This window comes from Myxine glutinosa, chromosome 4, assembly GCF_964187855.1.
Source record: "Myxine glutinosa chromosome 4, kmMyxGlut1.1, whole genome shotgun sequence".
In the NCBI taxonomy this organism is placed as follows: Eukaryota; Metazoa; Chordata; class Myxini; order Myxiniformes; family Myxinidae; genus Myxine; species Myxine glutinosa.
Window position 1 is genome coordinate 114657774 of NC_136264.1, and position 21737 is coordinate 114679510.

At 42.5% G+C, this 21737-nt stretch overlaps 1 protein-coding gene across 1 annotated transcript in view; it reads left to right on the forward strand.

Annotated features, from left to right (window-relative positions):
- Positions 1–21737, forward strand: part of LOC137425104 (glutamate receptor-interacting protein 1) — a 97620-nt gene that overhangs the window by 30046 nt on the left and 45837 nt on the right. Inside the window, exons 4-12 of the mRNA XM_078775297.1 lie at positions 8769–8914; positions 9174–9257; positions 10200–10275; positions 12691–12836; positions 12971–13124; positions 19973–20142; positions 20228–20377; positions 20550–20736; positions 20858–21003. Of these exons, the coding sequence (XP_078631423.1) occupies positions 8769–8914; positions 9174–9257; positions 10200–10275; positions 12691–12836; positions 12971–13124; positions 19973–20142; positions 20228–20377; positions 20550–20736; positions 20858–21003 (1259 nt within the window). The remainder of the gene's footprint in view (positions 1–8768; positions 8915–9173; positions 9258–10199; positions 10276–12690; positions 12837–12970; positions 13125–19972; positions 20143–20227; positions 20378–20549; positions 20737–20857; positions 21004–21737) is intronic.

The window sequence follows — 21737 nt, forward strand, 5'->3', positions numbered from 1 at the left end:
TTCTTCAGTTCGGCTATCGCGATTTTGGCTAACGCGCACCGATGGCGGCACCAATTAGGCGCGATAGCCGAGGGTTGAGTGTGTATATATGTATATATATATATATATATATATATATATATATATATATATATATATATATATATATATATATATATATATATATATATATACATACATACATATATATATATATATATATATATATATATATATATATATATATATATATATATATACATATACATATATATATATATATATATATATATATATATATATATATATATATATATATATATATATATATATCTTATATATATATATATATATATTAAAGTTGCGGCAGTTTTGTGTCTGCCGTCATGCTACGTCATTACGTATATGATGTCATTACGGCGTAAACACCCGCTCACTTTGAGAGCTGCAGGAAAGGTCATTCCTCTTTGGGGTACATAGATTACAGTCGATATATAGTCAGGTCTCAAGAACATTGGGTGTGTGTTCGTTTACCAATTTCTTGTGGAGAGATCGCCAAGTGGTTTAAGCATTCGAGCAAGTACTCCATTCAAAACCGCTAAGGAATGGCTGGCTTGGCAAGCGCTAGCTAGTTGCTTGGTAAATGAGCACACCTCCAACCCTTGTGGGGTATATAAATTACAGTAGATCTTCGCTCACTTCTGTAAGTAAAACTTACCTCATGGATGTCGAGATTCCTCCTTTTTTTTGTACACCGCTCCTTTCCTATGCCATCTCCAGGCATTGCAAATCGTCATTGCCGGGCACCAAAGGGGGCTCGGCAGTGACGCACGCTGAAAGAGAGTACTCAGTTTTCACTCTGGTTTCTTTCTTGTTTTCTTTCTTGGTTGTCCGGGCGATATCTCAGCCATCCTTTGAGCTAGGAAGCTGAAATTTCGGCATAGTACTGAGCATGTCCTTTGTCAAAAACGGTATTTTTTTTTTTTGATTAATCAATAAATTGAGGAGTTATTTAATTATTAGCGATTAATTAAGTACTTATTTAATTAATCAAATTTCCTTTCTCTTCTGACCATTAACTCAGGCACCTTTTGAGTTAGGAAGCTGATATTTGGACATGCCAATGACCAGGTGATTTGGCTGCAAAGGATATTTTTGATTTATTAATTAATCAATTAATCGATTAATTATTTAATTATTCGATTAATGACAAAAAATTTTTTTTTTTTTAAGTTACAGATTCTGATGAAATTGTGGTAGTTTATGTGTTCTCTGACCAAATTGATTAATAATTTAATTTTTTTAATGATTATTATTTATTTATTTTCATTATTAATCATTTATTTATTTTCTTTCTCATTTGGCCAATATCTCAGGCACCTTTTGAGCTGGGAAGCTAATATTTGGACATGAGTGACCAAGTGATGTGGCTATCAAGGATATTTTTGATTTATTGATTAATCATTTCATCTATTAATTATTTATTGATTAATCGATTAATTATTTATTGAGTAATCAATTAATTATATAATTTTTTATAAATTACTTATTTAATTAAATTTCTGAAAGATACATCTTCGGATGAAGCACCAGTGGTTTAATTATGCGATTAGCCAATTGATTATGAAAATATTTTGTGATAATCTTTTATTGATTTTAATTATACAATTAATCAATCAATTAGTGTACACCTCTCCCTCCCAATGCAGCCTCAATGAGCTGCACTGCGGTATTGCCGGGCGCCGGAGGCACCCCGGCAATGCCGCGCTGCAGCATATTTAATTATTTGGCATGGGGCGGTGTACTTTGAATGTATGTGTACTTGTTTTCTTTTTTTTTTGTATACAGGATCGAGGCTCGTGAAAGAGCTAACATTTATCACACAAAATTAAACAGACACACAAAACATATAATAAGGGTAGCGCTAGACAAGATGGGGAGAGAAGGGGAAGCAAATTGTTTCATGTTATAAGCAGCATTAGCGACTGTTTAAAAAGCTAATCATATGTGTTTGGGGTTTATAATATTTTACAAGCCCGGCAACGCCGCTGTGAGACTTTTGGTCTTATTTTTTAATAACATAATTGTTCCCCCTCGACCCCCTGCTTCCACATCCCTCCTAAATCCCCAACCCCAGTAGCCATAGATAATACTAATAGGGCATAGATATAAGGAAAGTAGGATCTTTATGTTTAAAATCAATTAATCGACCATTGACCACTCCAGGCTATGCAGTATGCCAAAATAAAGATGAAAGGAACACTAAATGTCAGTTCAAATATTTATTAAACTAGGAGGCCCGTTGGTCCATTTCGACCTAATTTTAATTGGGGACTTTTTCTCGGGGACTTTTGGGTACTCGGGGAATTTTGGTTCATCGGGACTTTTTGGTCATCTGTGTCTTCGGGGACTTTCGCCTCCTTGGTGACTTTTGGGTCCTCGTGGACTTTTGGGTGATATTGGTCTTTTGGGTCATCAAGGACTTTTGGCTCATCTGGGTGTTTTGGGTCCTCAAGGGTCTTTTGGGTGATTTGGGTCCTCAGGGACTTTTGGGTGATATTGGTCTTTTGGGTCATCAAGGACTTTTGGGTCATCTGGGTCTTTTGGGTCCTTGGAGGTTTTTTTGTTCAAGTGTTAAAGGGTCTTCCAAGGTCTAAGGGGTCTCACCAGTCTAAAGGGTTAAAAGGCACATTTGAATAGTACGAAATTAATTAATAGATGTGAAAAAGTATGACACACACGCACGTGCACACACCTCCATTTATAGATTAAATTCGCGTGGATTCCTTGTTCAGGCTGTTTTATACGACGGCATCAGTGATGCGCCGACGTAGCGAATCTGGCACCGAGAAACCGTGACTCGAGATGGTTTATTGATCATGTGGTTTGCTTTTGCCTTGACCCACCATTAGAGGGTTCATGATCACGTGTCCCATGTGCGGTGTGTAGCACTGGTACCTCGCTATTATTTTATTTTCATAAAGTAACTGAAAAACAAGGCATTTCCTGAGGCAGGATATTTCTGCTGATATTATTTGATCCCACATAACATTATCACCCATAACGCAGACACTGAGGCAAATGTGTCTAGCGGCTCCGCCCCCATCAAGCTGATTGAGTCATAGCCACGCCTACCCCGGTCCTATTCTTTGACAAAGGAATGTAGTTTGACGTACTTTTCGTGGGATCCTTTCAAGCTATTACAATTATAATACCAAAGGATGTTGCAGGAAGTAAAACTCTGTCGAATGGTAGCAGAATCATTGCCATTGATAGAGGCAGCTCGGAAATATGCCGCCTGAAGAACATTATTATTATTATGAACAAGATGAATTCCCAGGTTTGACCGATCTCGTTTTTTCGCTTTATTTTGCTTTTGCCTTGGTCGAGAGAACTGAAAAGTGATCCCTACCTCGACAATCAGCTGAACAGACCAAGTAGGCTCTCATATGTAGCCTAAGCGAGTTTTTAAAGAAAATCCAACTTTAGTTTTGTATGTAGCAGATTGGACCGTCATTTTTTCCCACACCATCCCTACATAGAGAGTACTAGCGTACTCTCTGATATATATATATATATATATATATATATATATATATATATATATATATATATATATATATATATATATATATATATATGTATATATTGTAACGGTTTTGAGAAGTGTGTAACGAATTTGAGAAGTGTAACGGTTTTTGAGAAGTGTAACAATTTTGGAGGAAGTGTAACGAATGTAAAAACGTTACAATGTGAACGTTACAAAAATATGTGTAACACCCTGTTAATGTAAATAATGGTCGCAGCCGTCCTCCTAGTTAATTCCATGAAACTTACACGCAGGTCACGATATATCTTTTTAAATAGTGTATTTCCTTATTCCATGTAGGCTAAATCTGTGTTTCCCACTAGATTGACTTTGCATTGTATCAAACAAAATAAGAGTAGGCCCTTGCAATTTCCCCAAACATCTCCGCTCTCCAAAGTTCCTTTCAAAAGGGTGGGAGTTGTGTTCAATCCCGCAAGCCGCCATTGCCCATGTGCTAATCTCGGAGAAGAAAGGCGTGTCTCCACCTCGTCATCGAGGGGAGGAGTGAGCCAGAGGGTCGCATGGCCAATCAGCACCGCGGTGAGCGAACCGGTAGGCGTGCCCTCGCAGCCGGCGGCTTGATTCCGCCGCGAGTTATAAAAGCGACTGTAAGGGACTGCTTGATGAGATGACCTGGGAGAGGAGCGAAGAGGCGGCACCAAGGGGAGCGGTGAGATGCGAAACGCTCCAAGCCAAAGAGGAGAGGTACTCGCAAAGGAAACCAGCTTTGGAGAGACGCGCTGAAAAGAGGGAGACGGCTCCACCAGGAGAGGAGCAGGTGTGCCGAGCCAGCGCGTGACGTCTACAGCAGCGGATACGCGACGGAGGGTTTTCCCGCCAAAACCGCGAGGAATTGAGAGCTGCTGCCTCCGACCTTGCCTCCCTCTCAAGCAATCCACCTCAAGCCCTACCTGCCTGCAATATCCCCTGTGTAAGTGTGAACGTCCTGTCCTACTCGTTGTCTTGGGATTAAGTAAATTGAGTAGAATAAGCTAACGATGCACTGTGTGACTGCTTTTTCCATCCATTGCTTGTAAATAATTTTGGTCGCTCTTCCTTTTTGCTTGTGTGTGTATAATAAATCTGTTCTTCCTCCGTACTCTGTCTTTTTCTCTTTTCCTTCTCTTTCGGTCGCTTTAGAGGTTTCCCGATTGAATATCTGTGGGGCGATCTGGTCAACGTCGGGTGGAATCGGGTTCTAATCGGGGAGTAACTGTTCGGACGCGGTAATACACCACCGCTCGGTCAATATAACATCTAAAACCGCGTCTGTAACAATATATATACAGTAATACCCCGGCCTACGTCATTAATTGGTTCCATAAGCCGTGACGTAACTCGGTTTTTGACGTAAACTGGGCGTAATGCCTTTTAGCTCTTTCACGAGCCTCGATCTTGTATACAAAAAATAAAAATAAAAAGCCTTAAAAATGCCTTAAAATGAAGACAAACACCGTAAAACTAGAGTAAATAACTCGCGAAAGTATATAACTATCGCTAAACCTTAAAGAACACTAAAAACACATTTTAATCATATTTTTTAATGAGTAATGAACACAATTAATAAATGAATTTGTAAAGAATAATAAATAAAATTAATAGCCGGCGAAGCCGGTGTTGTGAATGAGCGCGTACGTATTATGTTGAAAAGCCAGATTTTTCTGGATCCCTTGAGAATTTCGAAGCTTTGACACACCAAATCGCTCAATGGAGGCCGCCATCTTGCGGGTGCGGAAGTATGCATAGCAAATTGAAAAAAGTTCAATAGGAGTTTGTTTCACCCGTCTGTTTTTGATTCACAATCTTATGCACCTCTAATTTGTAATTAAAATACTTTAAGACCAATCTCGGCCCGCACAGGCCTGGTTATCCAACGAAAATCGTCACCAAACACCGGAACCAATGAGATTCGAGCATTTGAAAAAGTATTTAAAAAACCAACTCACTCAATGGAGGCCGCCATCTTCCGGATACGGACGTATGCATAACAAAATTGCGAAAAAGTTCAATAGGAGTTTGTTTCACCCGTCTTTGTTTGATTCACCATCTTATGCACCTCTAAATTGTAATTAAAATACTTTAAGACCAACCTCGTTCCCTGGGCCCACATGGGCCCTGGTTATCTTCAACGAAAATCGTCACCAATTACCGGACCCAATGAGATTCGAGCATTTGAAAAAATATTTCAAAAAAGCTTTTTACCGCGTTTCGGACGCTGAAAACGGCGTCAAATATTCTAAAATTGACGAATTCTTTTTTAGAAATCTCACGCCCATAGGGGATAGTTTTCCACGGCCGGAAATATCCGAAGTTGAGACGGAATTCACCGAATTAATGAAGAAGGAAATTTTATAAATTTTAATCTCATCCAGAATGCAAATGGTGTCATTTTGAACTAGGTACGGTACCGACTACACCTTCCTACTACCAACTACCTAACCTAATGATGCCATAGTGATGGGTAAAATAGTGGCAAGAGGCTTTGGCTTCGCCGGCTCATTGCGGCTTTGCAGTCGGGTACTAGTAAGATTATGTTATTCACCTTAAACATGGCGTCTCTTCTGAACACAAACACACATTTTAGCAGTCTTAGCCGGCGGCGCTTTTTCAGTGACGTATGCGTGAATACGTTCCCTATCATGAATGATGGTCGATACTGTCGACCGTGGCAGCCCTAAGGCATAGACCTTATCGCGAATCGGTAAATATCAACAGAGGGCGCTCCACCGCAAAGCATGATGGGATCGAAAAGGGGGCAAAGGTAAACACAAACCCAGAAGAGGAAGCGTCTGTCTACGATCGAAGCTGTGTTTACGGAAAGGAAGATGGCTAATGTGAAAGAAATTCAGCGTTTTTTGGCATTAAAATCCAGCGATTTAAAGAAATATTTGAGGGAAAGGGGGGTTCCCATTGGAGAAGAGAAACAACCTGCTTATGCAAGAACAGTTCCTGAATGTTGAAACCTCGATCGGCCATACAAATATCGCCGGGCTGGAACTTGTCTACAATGTTCGTCATCTTTACAATTTTTTTGTCCGACGTGTTTCCTCCTGTAGGTTTGGAAATGTATGAAATTGTTCCGCTAGGTGTAATACCAACAAGGCACTTGAGAGTAGGTCTTGACTTATATTGGCTGTACACTTGCGAACAAAACTTGCAGCGACTGCCGGCGGCGCTATTGCCCCTTTCCGATCCCATGACGCATTACGGTTCCGATTCGCGATAAGGTCTATGCGCTATCACCGACACTTTTTCTCCTTTTTCATGCCTTTTAATCAGATTTAACTTGTCTTCCATCGTAACCACATTACGCTTGGAAACACTAGCATTATCCTTCTTAGGACCCATGGCTAACACAGACACAGTAAAGGAATACTGTACGTCGCCTCTGTTTTGAATGAGAACCAGCAGCTGCGCGTATGCACAGTATACTGTACGTACATATATATATTTTTAATGTGCTTTTTATTGTATTTTAAATTGTTTTTTTAGCTTCTTTTATTGTTAATTTATGTACTATTTTATTTATTTTAAATATATTTTTATGGGGAAAATTTTTTTTTCCACGTCCGTAGGAGTGATGTAAAGTCGCACATAATGACGTTCGCTGAACTGAAATTTACTCGAAGAGTGGCATAAAGTCGGATTTGACGTAGGTCGAAATGGCGTAAAACGTGGTATGACTATATATATATATATATATATATATATATATATATATATATATATATATATATATATATATATGCAGAAGTACCCGGCATTGCCGGGCGGGGGAGGGAAGAGGAGAGGAGGGGAGGGGAACGGGGGGAAGGGGAGGAGGGGGGGGGGGGAGGGGAGTAGAGGGGGGGGAAGTACCCGGCATTCCGTGTATAAACGTGAGGGAGGAGAGGGGGGGGAGGGGGAGGGATGGGAGAGGAGAGGGGTGGGAAGGTGAGGGGAGGGGAGGGGGAGGGGGGAGGGCGCGCGAATCGTCGAATCAGCGCGCTGCTCTGCCACCGATTCAGATTCCGTGTATAATATTCCTCGCTGAAAACAAATATGGATCTAAAGATGAAAGAAAAAAAAACCTATGTGGTGTGAATGGCAATGTTCCTCGCTCAAATGTGAAAAAACGCAATCGCGTGGCAGGAACGTCACATGATCGCTGTGAGCGATCGATTGCAACTCTGCATCGTGTCGTGGGCGTGGCCAACGTGGCCTCATGCTCCCAGGTGATTGGCTAACTCGAGCTCGAGAGAGCCATAATGCGCTACGTTATGGCAAAAAATATGGATCTAAAGATGAAAGAATAAAAAACCTATGTGGTGTGAATGTCAATGTTCCTCGCTGAAATGTGAAAAAACGCATTCGCTTTTCGCTCTGAAATACGTGCGAACGCGTAACTGAGTTAATGGCGGCAAGGAACATCACGTGATCGCTCTGAGCGAATCGGCGCGCTGCTCTGCCATTCCGGTCATAATATTCCTCGCTGAAATGCGCTGAGGTAAAAATATGGTAAAAAAATATTATGAAATAAATTTTTAGGTCGGCCATGTTCTTCCCAGGCTCAATGGCCATGTTTGTACCAAATATCAAGGACGTGAGCCTCTCCGTTTAGGAGTCTATCGGTAACATCACACACACACACACACACACACACACACACACACACACACACACAAGCTGTGTTTTATATATACAGATATATATATATATATATATATATATATATATTCCGATAGGTTTTCATTGCTGCGATAACGTAAGAATGGCTGAAGGGATCCTCGTCAAACATGGTACAGTGTGTATAATGATGTAAAAATAAACTGATTAGATTATGAGGTCAGAGGTCCAGTTAGGTAAAAATTCTGTCACTGCGCTAACTTGTGAACCAGTGATGGGATTTTCACCAAACTTTGTATAGGTATATATTATGATGCAAAAATGAACTGATTGGATTTTGGCATCAAGATGGTCAAAGGTCAGAGGTCATGTCATGTAAAAAATGTGATACTTGAGAACAGATGAAGGGATTTAAATTAAACTTGGTACAAGTATGTACAATTATGTAATAATTGTGTGGAGGCATATCGGTCGATGTCGTGATGTCATAGAGTGTCATTCTAGTTTATATTTGCTATATTATACATCTTTTAACTATGATAACACACATCCCATATCTGATTCTGACTGAATATGTTGTGTGTTTTGTGTACAGAAGCGACCAGCTAAATGTAGGAGATCACATCCATGCTGTGAATGGTATTGCACTGGGGCGGCTTCACCACGCCGAGATTGTGAGCTTGCTGCGTAACATAGGTGGCCGTGTGTGTCTCGACGTGGAGTACGAGCTCCCAGCAGCTAGTGAGAGACGCCAAGGGTTTCTGAGGGGTTTGGGAGGGGGAGTGAGATGGGTTATTCCTTTTTGGGGTTTTGAGGTCATCTCCTAATTTTAATTGTAACAATACACACATTGAATTTGATGGAGAATGCAAAGTCTTAAAGACAGCTGGTCGAACTTTAGGATGAAGTTTAGATGTAATGCTTGGTTTATGAATGAGTATCTCTTCCTCAGATATTGAATGTCTTTCCCTGACATCATCTGTTTCTGTTCTCCGTGCAGCTGTTGACAGCAGTTCTGTCACGCCTAAATCGTTGGAACTTTCTCTGCAAAAGGAGGGGAACAGCTTTGGTATCGTCATAAGAGGCAAGCTAAATGTACTGTGAAGAACACACCACTATGTATGATTATATTCCATGTGTACAATTTTTATTATATATGTTATATATACCAGGGTTATATATACCATTATATACCAGGGTTGTCCAAGCTTTGCATTTCCTGTTTTTGTTTTTTTTCCTGTAATGAACATTGGACATGAAAGGAATTGTATTTACATTCTATCAAGGGTAGACGCACATGTCTTATTCAAAGATGGATATACTATGCGGGGCGGTAACAGGTGTGTCAGGGAGCAGTATCACGACAGGAGCATTGACAAGATTTGGAAATCGAATTTCATACGTTACTGTATTTGAACCATTGAGGCTTACAGAATAGGTCAGAGGTAGCATTGGTTGGTACAATCAGCTGCTTCTGCAAGCAGTTTATTGCATCAATAACTAGAACGGCCTAGTCATCCCAGTCGCACACCCAACCTGCCCACCAAAGTTTGGCTGAATCCATCCACAAGGCTTTGAGATATCCTGCTCCCAGACAAACAGACAGACAAGGGTGAAAACAAAACCTCCGTCCACCTTTGGTGATTGAGGTAACTATATTGTCCTTCAGGGAAGTGGTTAAGTCAGGTTTAATCTCTTCAAGCATTCACTTGTGGATGTCCTATGGTACCTTTTGAAAAGAGTTGGCAGTTGTGTGTCAGTATCCTGGCCATATTCCATTTTCCTAATCTAGTTGAGGGATGCTTCGGCAGCATCATGCGATGGATGACCTTGCAGATATGGAAACATTCACAACTTATTGTGCGTGCCCTCTTGCCCCTCCCAGAATGGTTCTGGGGTGTACGGACACAATTTGAATCACAAGGATGTTTGTTTTTGAATATGGTATCAAATCTTTGTTTTTTGCGCTCACATTTTAAAGATAATAGAGCAAATTGCTTCCCTTTTCTTTTTGTTACATGCACAGGTGGGGCCCATGAAGAGAGGTACAAGTGCAGGCCAGTTGTGATAACCCATGTGAGGGCTGGAGGCCCAGCTGACCGGTACTGTTTCAATCATAAACCCTTTTTGGCCTTACATATAGGGCGTGTTCAGAGTTGGCCTGCAGCCTTCATTACAGATCAATGCTTTTTCAGTTTTTAGCCCAAACGTATCGGGTTTGGTCTATTTGGAACATTTTTCTTGCAATATTTCCTTGGATTATTTATTTATTGTGAAATTTGTGTTGTACTTGCTCGCATGCATGAGAAGTTGGCCTAATGACCCTTTATTTAACTTTGGCCTCGCCATTCTTTTATCCTATTTTTCTTCATTGTGGCCAGAATGAAACGATCGCAAATTTATATGAAAATTCAAGGCTCACCATAGTTATGACAGAGCATTGAGGTGCTCATGACAAGTCGAGAAACGTTTCGAGGCTAGCACCAATCGTGGACAGATTGCCATTCCACCGAAGGATATTCAAATTAATGCAGCAGGAATTTAGAAATTTGTTGAGGTTGCTGGCGCTAACTCACTTGGACTTTCCGAAGGACATCGTGGGATCTTTAATGTCCACAAACAACCAATACTGGTAGACGAGACGGGTCCTCTGGCTTGACGTTTTTTTCCAATGGACGGCGCACACATTGCTGCACCACTCTGCATGCAAAACACCATGGTGACTGTTCAAATCTTCAAACCCAGGCTTCTTGTGGACTGGTCATAAACGATATTCATCCCAAAACAGTAAATGTACCTCAACTTTCTAGCCACTTTCTTCATTGATTCCCAGAATGGCAAAAAAGAGTTTGCCTGATTAGCATTCCCATCTAAATCCACAGCTCATGATGCGGTGACCCCAGGTTGAGAACCCATTTACTACCTTGATTTGTCCATTGTCTACTCATGTCATTATTAGCCCCCGTTGAACTTGCTCGGACATTTCTCGGACTTTCATTTCTCGGACATGTATTTACCGATCTTGTTCAAATTTGGCACACAGATAAAGAATGATGGGTTACATATGCACGTCATTGTTTTTTTGGGATCATATCCAAGATGGCTGACTGGTGGCCATTTTGTTACTTTTTCGGACATGGGACATCCATTTCTCGGACATGAATGGACCAATTTTCTTCAGACTTGGCAAAAAGACAAGACATGAGAGTATACATATGCAGATTTTGTTTTGTCAACAGACCAAAGACTGCCTTTAACTATGTACAGCAAAATTACTAAAACCACGGTGGGGGCTGTGATATTTTATGTCTTTTTCTTCTTGTTCTTGTAAAAGAACACTGTCTCTTCATGTCTTTATGCTGCATATGGTTTATGTAGAAGCTCAATCGTGACATTCAATAAATCTCAACCGAGATTCATTACTTCTTTCTTAATTAATGAATACATATATTCACCTCCACCACCAAAGGTTTTTTCCACCTCTGTTTGTCTGTCTGTTTTTCTGTGAGCAGGATATCTCAAAATGTTGTGGACAGATTCAGACGAAACTTGGTGGGCACGTTTGGTGTGTGATTATGGATGAATTCATGAGATTTTGGTGAAGACCCAGATCTGGATATGAGAATTTTTTTATAGGGATGGGGCTAAAAACGATATATAGCACGATATCTCAAAAAGTTATGGATTGATTTGGACGAAACTTGGTGGCCTGATGTGACAAGGACGAATTGATTAAATTTTGGTGAAGATCTGGATATTAGTTGGGTATGTGACAAGAATAAAGTCAAAACAAGTGATACGAAGTTATGGATTGACAAAAACAACAGTCAAATAGATTATAATCATAGGCCTATCAGTGGAATACAAAACGTAAACTGTTCAGCACGGCGGAGGTATGCGTTCTACCTAGTGCCTTTTATGTTTATATTCGTTTCATTTGTCAGACTAGCATCATGAGCTACATCACGAAACATTACCAAACTAAACAGGCCAATCTGAGATATCATTAAAAAGGGGCTACATCTGTAGAGCAAATGCAGGATTGCCAACCGTGCAGCAAATAACACTTCTTGAGATCATGGGAGGAAAGCCAATCTTATCACGCACCCTCATCCAACAATCTCCATCGATGTCTCCGATTTATTTTCCCTATTTTAAGGTTTCCCCACGAATGTTCCATAACTTTGATAGTGTTTTGGGAATAAGCACAGTTTATTTCATTATTTTTGGTATTAAACGATTTCCTGCTTTGCTAGAGTAAAATGTCATTAAAATATTGTTTTAAAGCAGCAAGTTGAAGAATTCCCCATGATTATCGATAGTTTGCCTGACTATAATGATGGTCAACCGCTTCCTCAAATTCAGTGCTGTTTCCACCACATGAGCGGTTAAAATGATATTGTTAGGATGGATTTGTATTTTTGAATTCTGATTGAAGATTGTTTTTTTCTTTTTAAAACCCAACCCCTCCACCTTATGGCTCTCTTGTTCATCTTTCTGTGAATGTGACTGTTCAGTGAGGGCTCGCTTCGTGCCGGTGACCGGTTGCTTGCTGTGGATGGTCTGTGGCTGCGAGGCCTTTCACTAACTGAAGCAATATCGCGTCTCAAGCAGTGCGGTCAGGAGGTCATCTTGCACGTGGAATACGATGTCTCCATTATGGGTGTGTGGTCTTGAGGAGCATTATGGAATGCACATTCCTGCACTTTTTAGAAACGAATAGCATAATTTTTTTTTTTTAACTGTACTTGTTTTTTGTTTTCTTTTGGGGGTGGGGGGGCGGATTTGTGTATGCAGACTCTGTACAGAAAGCATCTGGCCCTCTGCTCGTGGAGCTGTCCCGTTCTCCTGGTGCTGGTTTGGGAATCCAACTAGGGTTGGGGCCTACGGGGCCTTTTGCTCATCCTGCCATCATCATCGAAGGTGTTAGGCCAGCCAGTGTAGCTGAAAGGTGAGATTTGGAATGGGGAAATCTGTGATTACACACACTGCCATAAGTTTATATAAATTTATAATATCTATATATATAAAACACAGTTTGTGTGTGTGTGTGTGTGTGTGTGTGTGTGTGTGTGTGTGTGTGTGTGTGTGTGTGTATGTAATGTTACCGATAGACTCCTAAACGGAGAGGCTCACGTACTTGATATTTGGCACAGACATGGCCATTGAGCCTGGGACGAACATGGCTGACCTAAAAATTTATTTCATAATATGCTTTTACCATATTTTTATCTCAGCGCGAAATATTATGACCGGAATCTGACCGGTCGCAGAGCAGCACGCTGATTCGCTCAGAGCGATCACGTGATGTTCCCTGCCGCCATTAACTCAGTTACGTGTTCGCACGTATTTCAGAGCGAAAAGCAATTGCCTTTTTTCACATTTAAGTGACGAACATTGCCATTCACACCACATAGGTTTTTTCCCTTTCATCTTTAGATTCATATTTTTTGCCATAACGTAGCGCATTATGGCTCTCTCGAGCTCGAGTTAGCCAATCACCTGGGAGCATGAGGCCACGTTGGCCACGCCCACGACAGGACGCAGAGTTGCAATCGATCGCTCAGAGCGATCACGTGATGGTCCTTGCCGCGCGACTATCTATATATATCACTCAGATCCCTCACAATCGACCACCACCACCTCCTCCTGCAATACTAAATATCACTCGGATCCCTCACAATCGACCACCACCCCCTCCTACAATACTAAATATCACCCAGATCCCTTGGAATCGACCACCACCTCCTCCTACAATACTAAATATCACCCAGATCCCTTGGAATCGACCACCACCTCCTCCTCCTGCAATACTAAATATCACTCAGATCCCTCACAATCGACCACCACCACCTCCTCCTGCAATACTAAATATCACTCAGATCCCTTGGAATCGACCACCACCTCCTCCTCCTGCAATACTAAATATCACTCAGATCCCTCACAATCGACCACCACCACCTCCTCCTACAATACTAAATATCACTCAGATCCCTCACAATCGACCACCACCCCCTCCTACAATACTAAATATCACTCAGATCCCTCACAATCGACCACCACCCCCTCCTACAATACTAAATATCACCCAGATCCCTTGGAATCGACCACCACTCCCTCCTACAATACTAAATATCACCCAGATCCCTTGGAATCGACCACCACCCCCTCCTACAATACTAAATATCACCCAGATCCCTTGGAATCGACCACCACCTCCTCCTGCAATACTAAATATCACCCAGATCCCTTGGAATCGACCACCACCTCCTCCTACAATACTATATATCACTCAGATCCCTTGGAATCGACCACCACCTCCTCCTACAATACTATATATCACTCAGATCCCTTGGAATCGACCACCACCTCCTCCTGCAATACTAAATATCACCCAGATCCCTTGGAATCGACCACCACCCCCTCCTACAATACTAAATATCACCCAGATCCCTTGGAATCGACCACCACCTCCTCCTACAATACTATATATCACTCAGATCCCTTGGAATCGACCACCACCTCCTCCTGCAATACTAAATATCACCCAGATCCCTTGGAATCGACCACCACCCCCTCCTACAATACTATATATCACTCAGATCCCTTGGAATCGCCCACCACCTCCTCCTACAATACTATATATCACTCAGATCCCTTGGAATCGACCACCACCTCCTCCTGCAATACTAAATATCACTCAGATCCCTTGGAATCGACCACCACCTCCTCCTGCAATACTAAATATCACCCAGATCCCTTGGAATCGACCACCACCCCCTCCTACAATACTAAATATCACCCAGATCCCTTGGAATCGACCACCACCTCCTCCTGCAATACTAAATATCACCCAGATCCCTTGGAATCGACCACCACCCCCTCCTACAATACTATATATCACTCAGATCCCTTGGGATCGACCACCACCCCCTCCTACAATACTATATATCACTCAGATCCCTTGGAGTCGACCACCACCCCCTCCTACAATACTATATATCACTCAGATCCCTTGGAGTCGACCACCACCCCCTCCTACAATACTAAATATCACTCAGATCCCTCACAATCGACCACCACCCCCTCCTACAATACTAAATATCACCCAGATCCCTTGGAATCGACCACCACTCCCTCCTACAATACTAAATATCACCCAGATCCCTTGGAATCGACCACCACCCCCTCCTACAATACTAAATATCACCCAGATCCCTTGGAATCGACCACCACCTCCTCCTGCAATACTAAATATCACCCAGATCCCTTGGAATCGACCACCACCCCCTCCTACAATACTATATATCACTCAGATCCCTTGGAATCGACCACCACCTCCTCCTACAATACTAAATATCACCCAGATCCCTTGGAATCGACCACCACCCCCTCCTACAATACTATATATCACTCAGATCCCTTGGAGTCGACCACCATCTCCTCCTGCAATCTATATATATATAAAACACAGTGTGTGTGTGTGTGTGTGTGTGTGTGTGTGTGTGTGTGTGTGTGTGTGTGTGTGTGTGTGTGTGTAATGTTACCGATAGACTCCTAAACGGAGAGGCTTACGTGCTTGATATTTGGCATAGACATGGCTATTGAGCCTGGGACGAACATGGCCGAACTCAAAATATTTGACGATCCATATTTTTTATTCATATTTACCTCAGCGCATTTCAGCGCACGGAATCAACGGAATCAGAGCAGGTGGGCGCTGATTCGCTCAGAGCGATCACGTGATGACGCTATGACGCTATGAAAAAAAAAATCGCTATGACGCTATGAAACGCTATGAACGCGATGACGCTATGAACGCTATGAACGCTATGACGCTATGATGCTATGAAACGCTATGATGCTATGAAAAAAAAAATCGCTATGACGCTATGAAAAAAAAAATCGCTATGACACTATGAAACGCTATGAACGCGATGACGCTATGAACGCTATGAACGATATGACGCTATGACGCCATGACGCTATGACGCTATGACTGCTATGAACGATATGACGCTATGAAAAAAAAAAATCGCTATGAACGATATGACGCTATGACGCTATGAAGCTATGACCGCTATGAACGATATGACGCTATGAAAAAAAAAATCGCTATGACGCTATGAACGATATGAACGCTATGACACTATGAACGCTATGATGCTATGACGCTATGACAAAAAAAATCGCTCGCTTTACCAAGGGGCTCGCTCTCCCCCGTTCCCCTCCCCTCCCCCTCCCCTTCCCCCTCCCCTTCCCCCTCCCCTCCCCCGCCCGGCAATGCCGGGTACTTCTGCTAGTATGTATGTATATATGTATGTATATATATATATATATATATATATATATATACATACATACACACACACACACGAGGGGCAGTCAAGAAGTAACCTTAAAATATTCTTCACAACTTGTTTATTGCATTTACGTGTGTAACAACGGTGTTATTTTTCAACATAATCTCCATTGCATTCAATGCATTTTTCCAGCGCTTTACTAAGGTCTGGATTCCTCTAGGAAAAAATATTTTGGCTGCTTGTGTAGCCATTCGTGCACCACCTCTTGAACCTCTTCGTCGGATCGGAAAGTGGTTCCACCAAGCGCCTCTTTGAGTGGCCTAAAGATGTGGTAATCCGAAGGGGCCAGTTCTGGTGAGTATGGTGGATGAGGGAGACACTCAAAATGCAGGTCCTTGATTGTTGCAGCTGTAGCGCGGGCAGTATGGGGCCGAGCATTGTCATGCTGCAGCAAAACACTGGTAGTGAGTAGTCCACGACGTTTTGATTTGATTGCTGGTTTCAGATGATTGTTAAGGAGGTCGCAGTATGATGCACTGGTGACTGTGGTCCTTCCGGGCATGTAATGCTCTACAAGTGGGCCTTGGCTGTCTCAGAAGAGCATCAGCATCACTTTTCCAGCGGACGGCTGCGTGCGATATTTTTTGGGCTTCGGTGAAGTTGAATGGCGCCAATCTTTGCTTGCCCTCTTCATTTCTGGCAGAAAGTAGTGGACCCAGCTTTCATCCCCAGTCACTATGCGCTGTAAGAAAGCGTCGCCTTCTGTTTCATAACGTCGCAGAAGTTCTTCACATGCGTCCACTCGCCGTTCTTTAAGTTTGGGTGTGAGTTGTCTCGGCACCCACCTTGCAGACACTTTGCGGAACCCCAGCACGTTGTGAATGATATGGTGTGCTGAACCATGGCTAATGTTCAATTCGGAGACCACTTCATCCAGTGTAATGCAACGGTTTTCCCTTAGCATGCGCTCAACTCATGCAACCATTTCTAGTGTGTCGACTGTGTGAGGTCAGCCCGAGTGAACAGCGTCTGCCACACTGGACACTCCACTTTTAAGCTTCCTGTCCCAGTCGTACACCTGCTGCAGTGATAATCATGCGTCACCATATTGCATCTTCATTCTGTGATGGAAGTTCACTGGGATTCACACCCTCACTTCCCAAGAAACGGATGACGGAATGTTGCTCCTCCCTGGTGCTTGCTTCTAAGGGAGCCGCCATCTTGGAACTGCTCCACTGATGGCATACGCTCAATGTTGCCAGATCTAAAACAGGCAAAACATGACTCTTACCCATAGATATAACGTATGTAGTCTACAACTGCACACATTACATTCTCGAATTTATATCGCCATTTTAAGGTTACTTGTTGACTGGCCCTCGTATATATAGCAAAGATATCCAGTGTTCCCGGGCAACGCCGGGTCCCTCCTCCCACCTCATCCTACCCTCTCCCTCCAGACTCCCACACATCTCTTCCCCTCTCTCCAGACTCCCATCCCACTCCTCCCTTCCTCTCCCTCCTCCCACTCCCTCCAGATTCCCAACCCACCCTTCTCTTTCCTCCTCTCACCTCATCCTACCCTCTCACTCCAGACTCCCACACATCCCTTCCCCTCTCTCCAGACTCCCATCCCACTCCTCGCTCCCCCCATCCTCCCACCCCTTCCCCTCCCACAACTCCCCCTGCCTCCTCCCACCCCCCAACCCCTCTCCAGACTCCCACCCCTTCCCCGCGACAGATGGTGGCTCGTGTGTTTACAAGTTATGAATTGTGAGAAAATTAATGTTTAAAACCTCTACCTATTATATTATAGTGTTTCGCTGTAAAAAATGTGACCCTATAAAGTTTTGGTTTGATTAACCTTGGGAACTCAGAGGAGTGTCATCACAAGCAAACAACGTCTACTTTGCTTTTATAGAGAAAATAACATTGTTCCAAGCTCACTATGAAATGAAATAACATCCTAAATGAAAGCAGATCACACAAAAAGGTAAAACAATGCAATCTCGTGTAAAAAGAAAGAAAGAAGTATATCAGACCAGATGACATTGAGGCACCGCACGACACCGTGGGGCCCACACTTTGCACTTTAATCCATCGAGCAGTTATTACAAAGGAGAATCGGATGTATTTTTGTTGTTGTTGTTTAGCAGAGTGACAGTGCTTTCAGAGTGAACTGCATTATACTGTAGCGTGGGTGGCGGAATGAACACGCACATACGCACATACAGTATGTACACACACGAAGGTGGATACTTCGAGACCTGGGAGGGCTCAGTTCCACCTCCTGAAATCCGTAAATGGAGATAACAATCATTTGCACACACACACACACACACACACACCACACCACACCACACCACACCACACCACACCACAACACACACACACGGAGGAATGTCAGGGGGAAACTATCCATGAAGCAGCTGGGGAAAACAAAACTGGTGATGAGACTAGAGACAGTCCCATTGTATAAATTCCCCAGGATTGCATCAACAGCATATAGGTCACTAGATAGTAAACTAATAAAAGATATAAAAGCAAAGCCGAAGAATGAAGGAGAATGGAAGTCGAGGAGTTGCTGGGAAGTGGACTGAGGTGAGGAGGTGACTCCTCACCTCAAGACCATCCTCAAGACCATCCTCAAAAACTGCAAAACCAGAAGAACCAAATTAGCCACAGCATTGATGGACTACAAAAAAGCTTCCGCTAGTGTCCAATATTAATTAATGATAAAGTGCATGCAAATGTACAAGACCAACCCCCAAATAATCAAACTGTGATCGATAAAGCAATGGAGCAATGGAATACCAAATTGATACTGCAGCACTCAGAAGGAAAGATCGAAATACCAGGAGTGAAAATACATTGTGGGATCTTCCACGGTGATAACCTTTTGCCCCTCCTATTTTGCCTGGCCCAGGACCCACTGAGCAACCTCATTAATAAGCAAGGACATTAATACACCCTGACATCAAATAAGAGAACATCCAAAGGGACAGGAAAGGTAACCAAAATATATCATCCATGTACACCTACTGTACATGGATGATATGAAATGCTTTGCATCAAACGACGAAAACTTTCCAGACCAACTGAAATTAGTGAAATGGTACTCCGACATTCAAATGGAATTTGGCCAAGATACGTGTGCCAAGTGCACATTCATACAGGGTAAATAAAAAAAATGGACAACATAAAAATCGACCTAGTTACAACAATACAGGATCTAGACAACGAAGCATCAAACAAATACCTCAGAGTATAATAGGGCCACCAAATATGTCACAAACAAAAAACTCACTCTTCCTTCAGTTTAGATGTATAGATTTTTTTGTGGAGTTCTTTTGATGGAATTTTATTTATTGTAATAAAATTGAAGTTGTGTGTTTTGGTTTCAGATGATCTCTTTCCCCTCCCTCCTCCTCTAAACTTCATCACACTTTCCCCTTTTGACACCTTTCTCTCTCTCTTCCCTATCATGTACATTCAGGTGTGGTGCTTTACACACGGGTGACCATGTGCTTTCAATTGACGGTGTTGCCACAGAGCTGTGCTCTTTGCAGGAGGCGTCACAGCTTTTGGCCAATGCTTCTGACACATTGCGCCTTGAAATCCTGCCAGCTCGACGCTCAATAACTGGCCTCATTCATAAAGACCGTGGTTTGTATTTGTCCTGTACACAATTTTTAAATAGTTTCATATACTTATCAAAATACAGCTCTCTAGCATTGTTTTTCGCATACAGCCTTGGTGTCTGCGGCGTTCTCTCCGTCGGCTTTGCGTGCTCACAGCTTGAGCTCCCTTGGTAGCACCACGCTGCCTCGCTGGGGCTGTGCCGGGAGTGTCCATGGCAGCTTGCCCCGTCATAGACTAAAGAAGGCCTTTCCAAGCTCAAGTGAGCATAACTTTCTGGAACTGTGCAGTGTGCATGTTTGCATCCATATATTTATATTTTCTTTTTCTGTCTTTTTTCAGAAATATCTTCTTTCAACTTTTTGCATGTTTGCAATTGCAGCTTGCATTCCTTTACACACATACCACCTCCCCCTCACCCACTCTATCCCCAGCATCCACAGCCTCCAGTTCTCTGGGATTAGGTGGACAAGTGGTGCGGACTGAGAACGTGGTTGTAGAATTGCAGGGTGGGTTTTCTGGTGGTCTGGGTATCCAAATCCAGGGAGGCCTTTTCCCCTCTGAAACCCTTGCATCTCCACCGATCATCACTTGTGTTGAATCGAAAAGTGAAGCGGAACGGTATGTGGCGACTTTTGTTTATCATTTTGCAAACAGCAGAAAGAAAAATGTGTATCAGGTAATTGGACCTAAAACAGTCCTACCACTATGCCAATGTATCCCTTTCCCTCGAACCCTCCAGCTGTGGCCTGTTGCAGATTGGTGATCGACTCCTGGCTGTAAATGGTCTTCACACCGAAGGCGGCACACTTGAGGATGCACAGCACCTCTTGCACTCAGCGGGTCTTTCCCGGCATGTCACACTCGACGTGGAGTTTGACGTGGCTGGTGGGAAATTTATCCTTTTTTGTCATGTGCAATGACATCTCAATGTTAATTAACAAGCTATGAGATCATATTGTTTCATAACATTTTAAAATGAAATTTATCAAGCAAATACTATTGGGAATCTACCTACCTGGTGAACACTTATTTGAGTTGAATTTGGTTGCACATTTGGTGTACCAGTTGCATCATGACTGAGGTGCTACTATGCCATTGATTGGCTGATGCCCCTTTCGATTGTGGCAGGAATTGAAATTCGCCTGAGTACGGGCACATGATGCACACTTTTATTGAAAGTTATCTTTAACATCTGAGTCAGTATTAACAGATGGGACAGTTGGCATGACGGCCCTTCCAATGCTCATGGCATACTCATGAGACGGCATGCTCATGAATGCAACAACTTGCCTGCATCTTGGGGATGAAAGTACAGGGTGTCCTTGCTTAACACCTCCCCGGGTGACGTTGTTTTGTTATAACGTCTAATAATTTGATACCAAGGCTTGAAAGAACGTCCTGATTATTTACCCATAACTTGCTATTACGTCATCAAGATCAATTTATTTCATATGAGATCAATAGATCCGATTAACATCGTTTCACTTAACGTGGTGGTTCTCCTGACCGTAACCATGACGTTATCCGAGGACCAAGTGTATAAGGAATATATGAGTATGGGGAGGTGGAATAATAACTGTAATAATAATAATAACTGTAGGATCATGTTAGAGATGTAT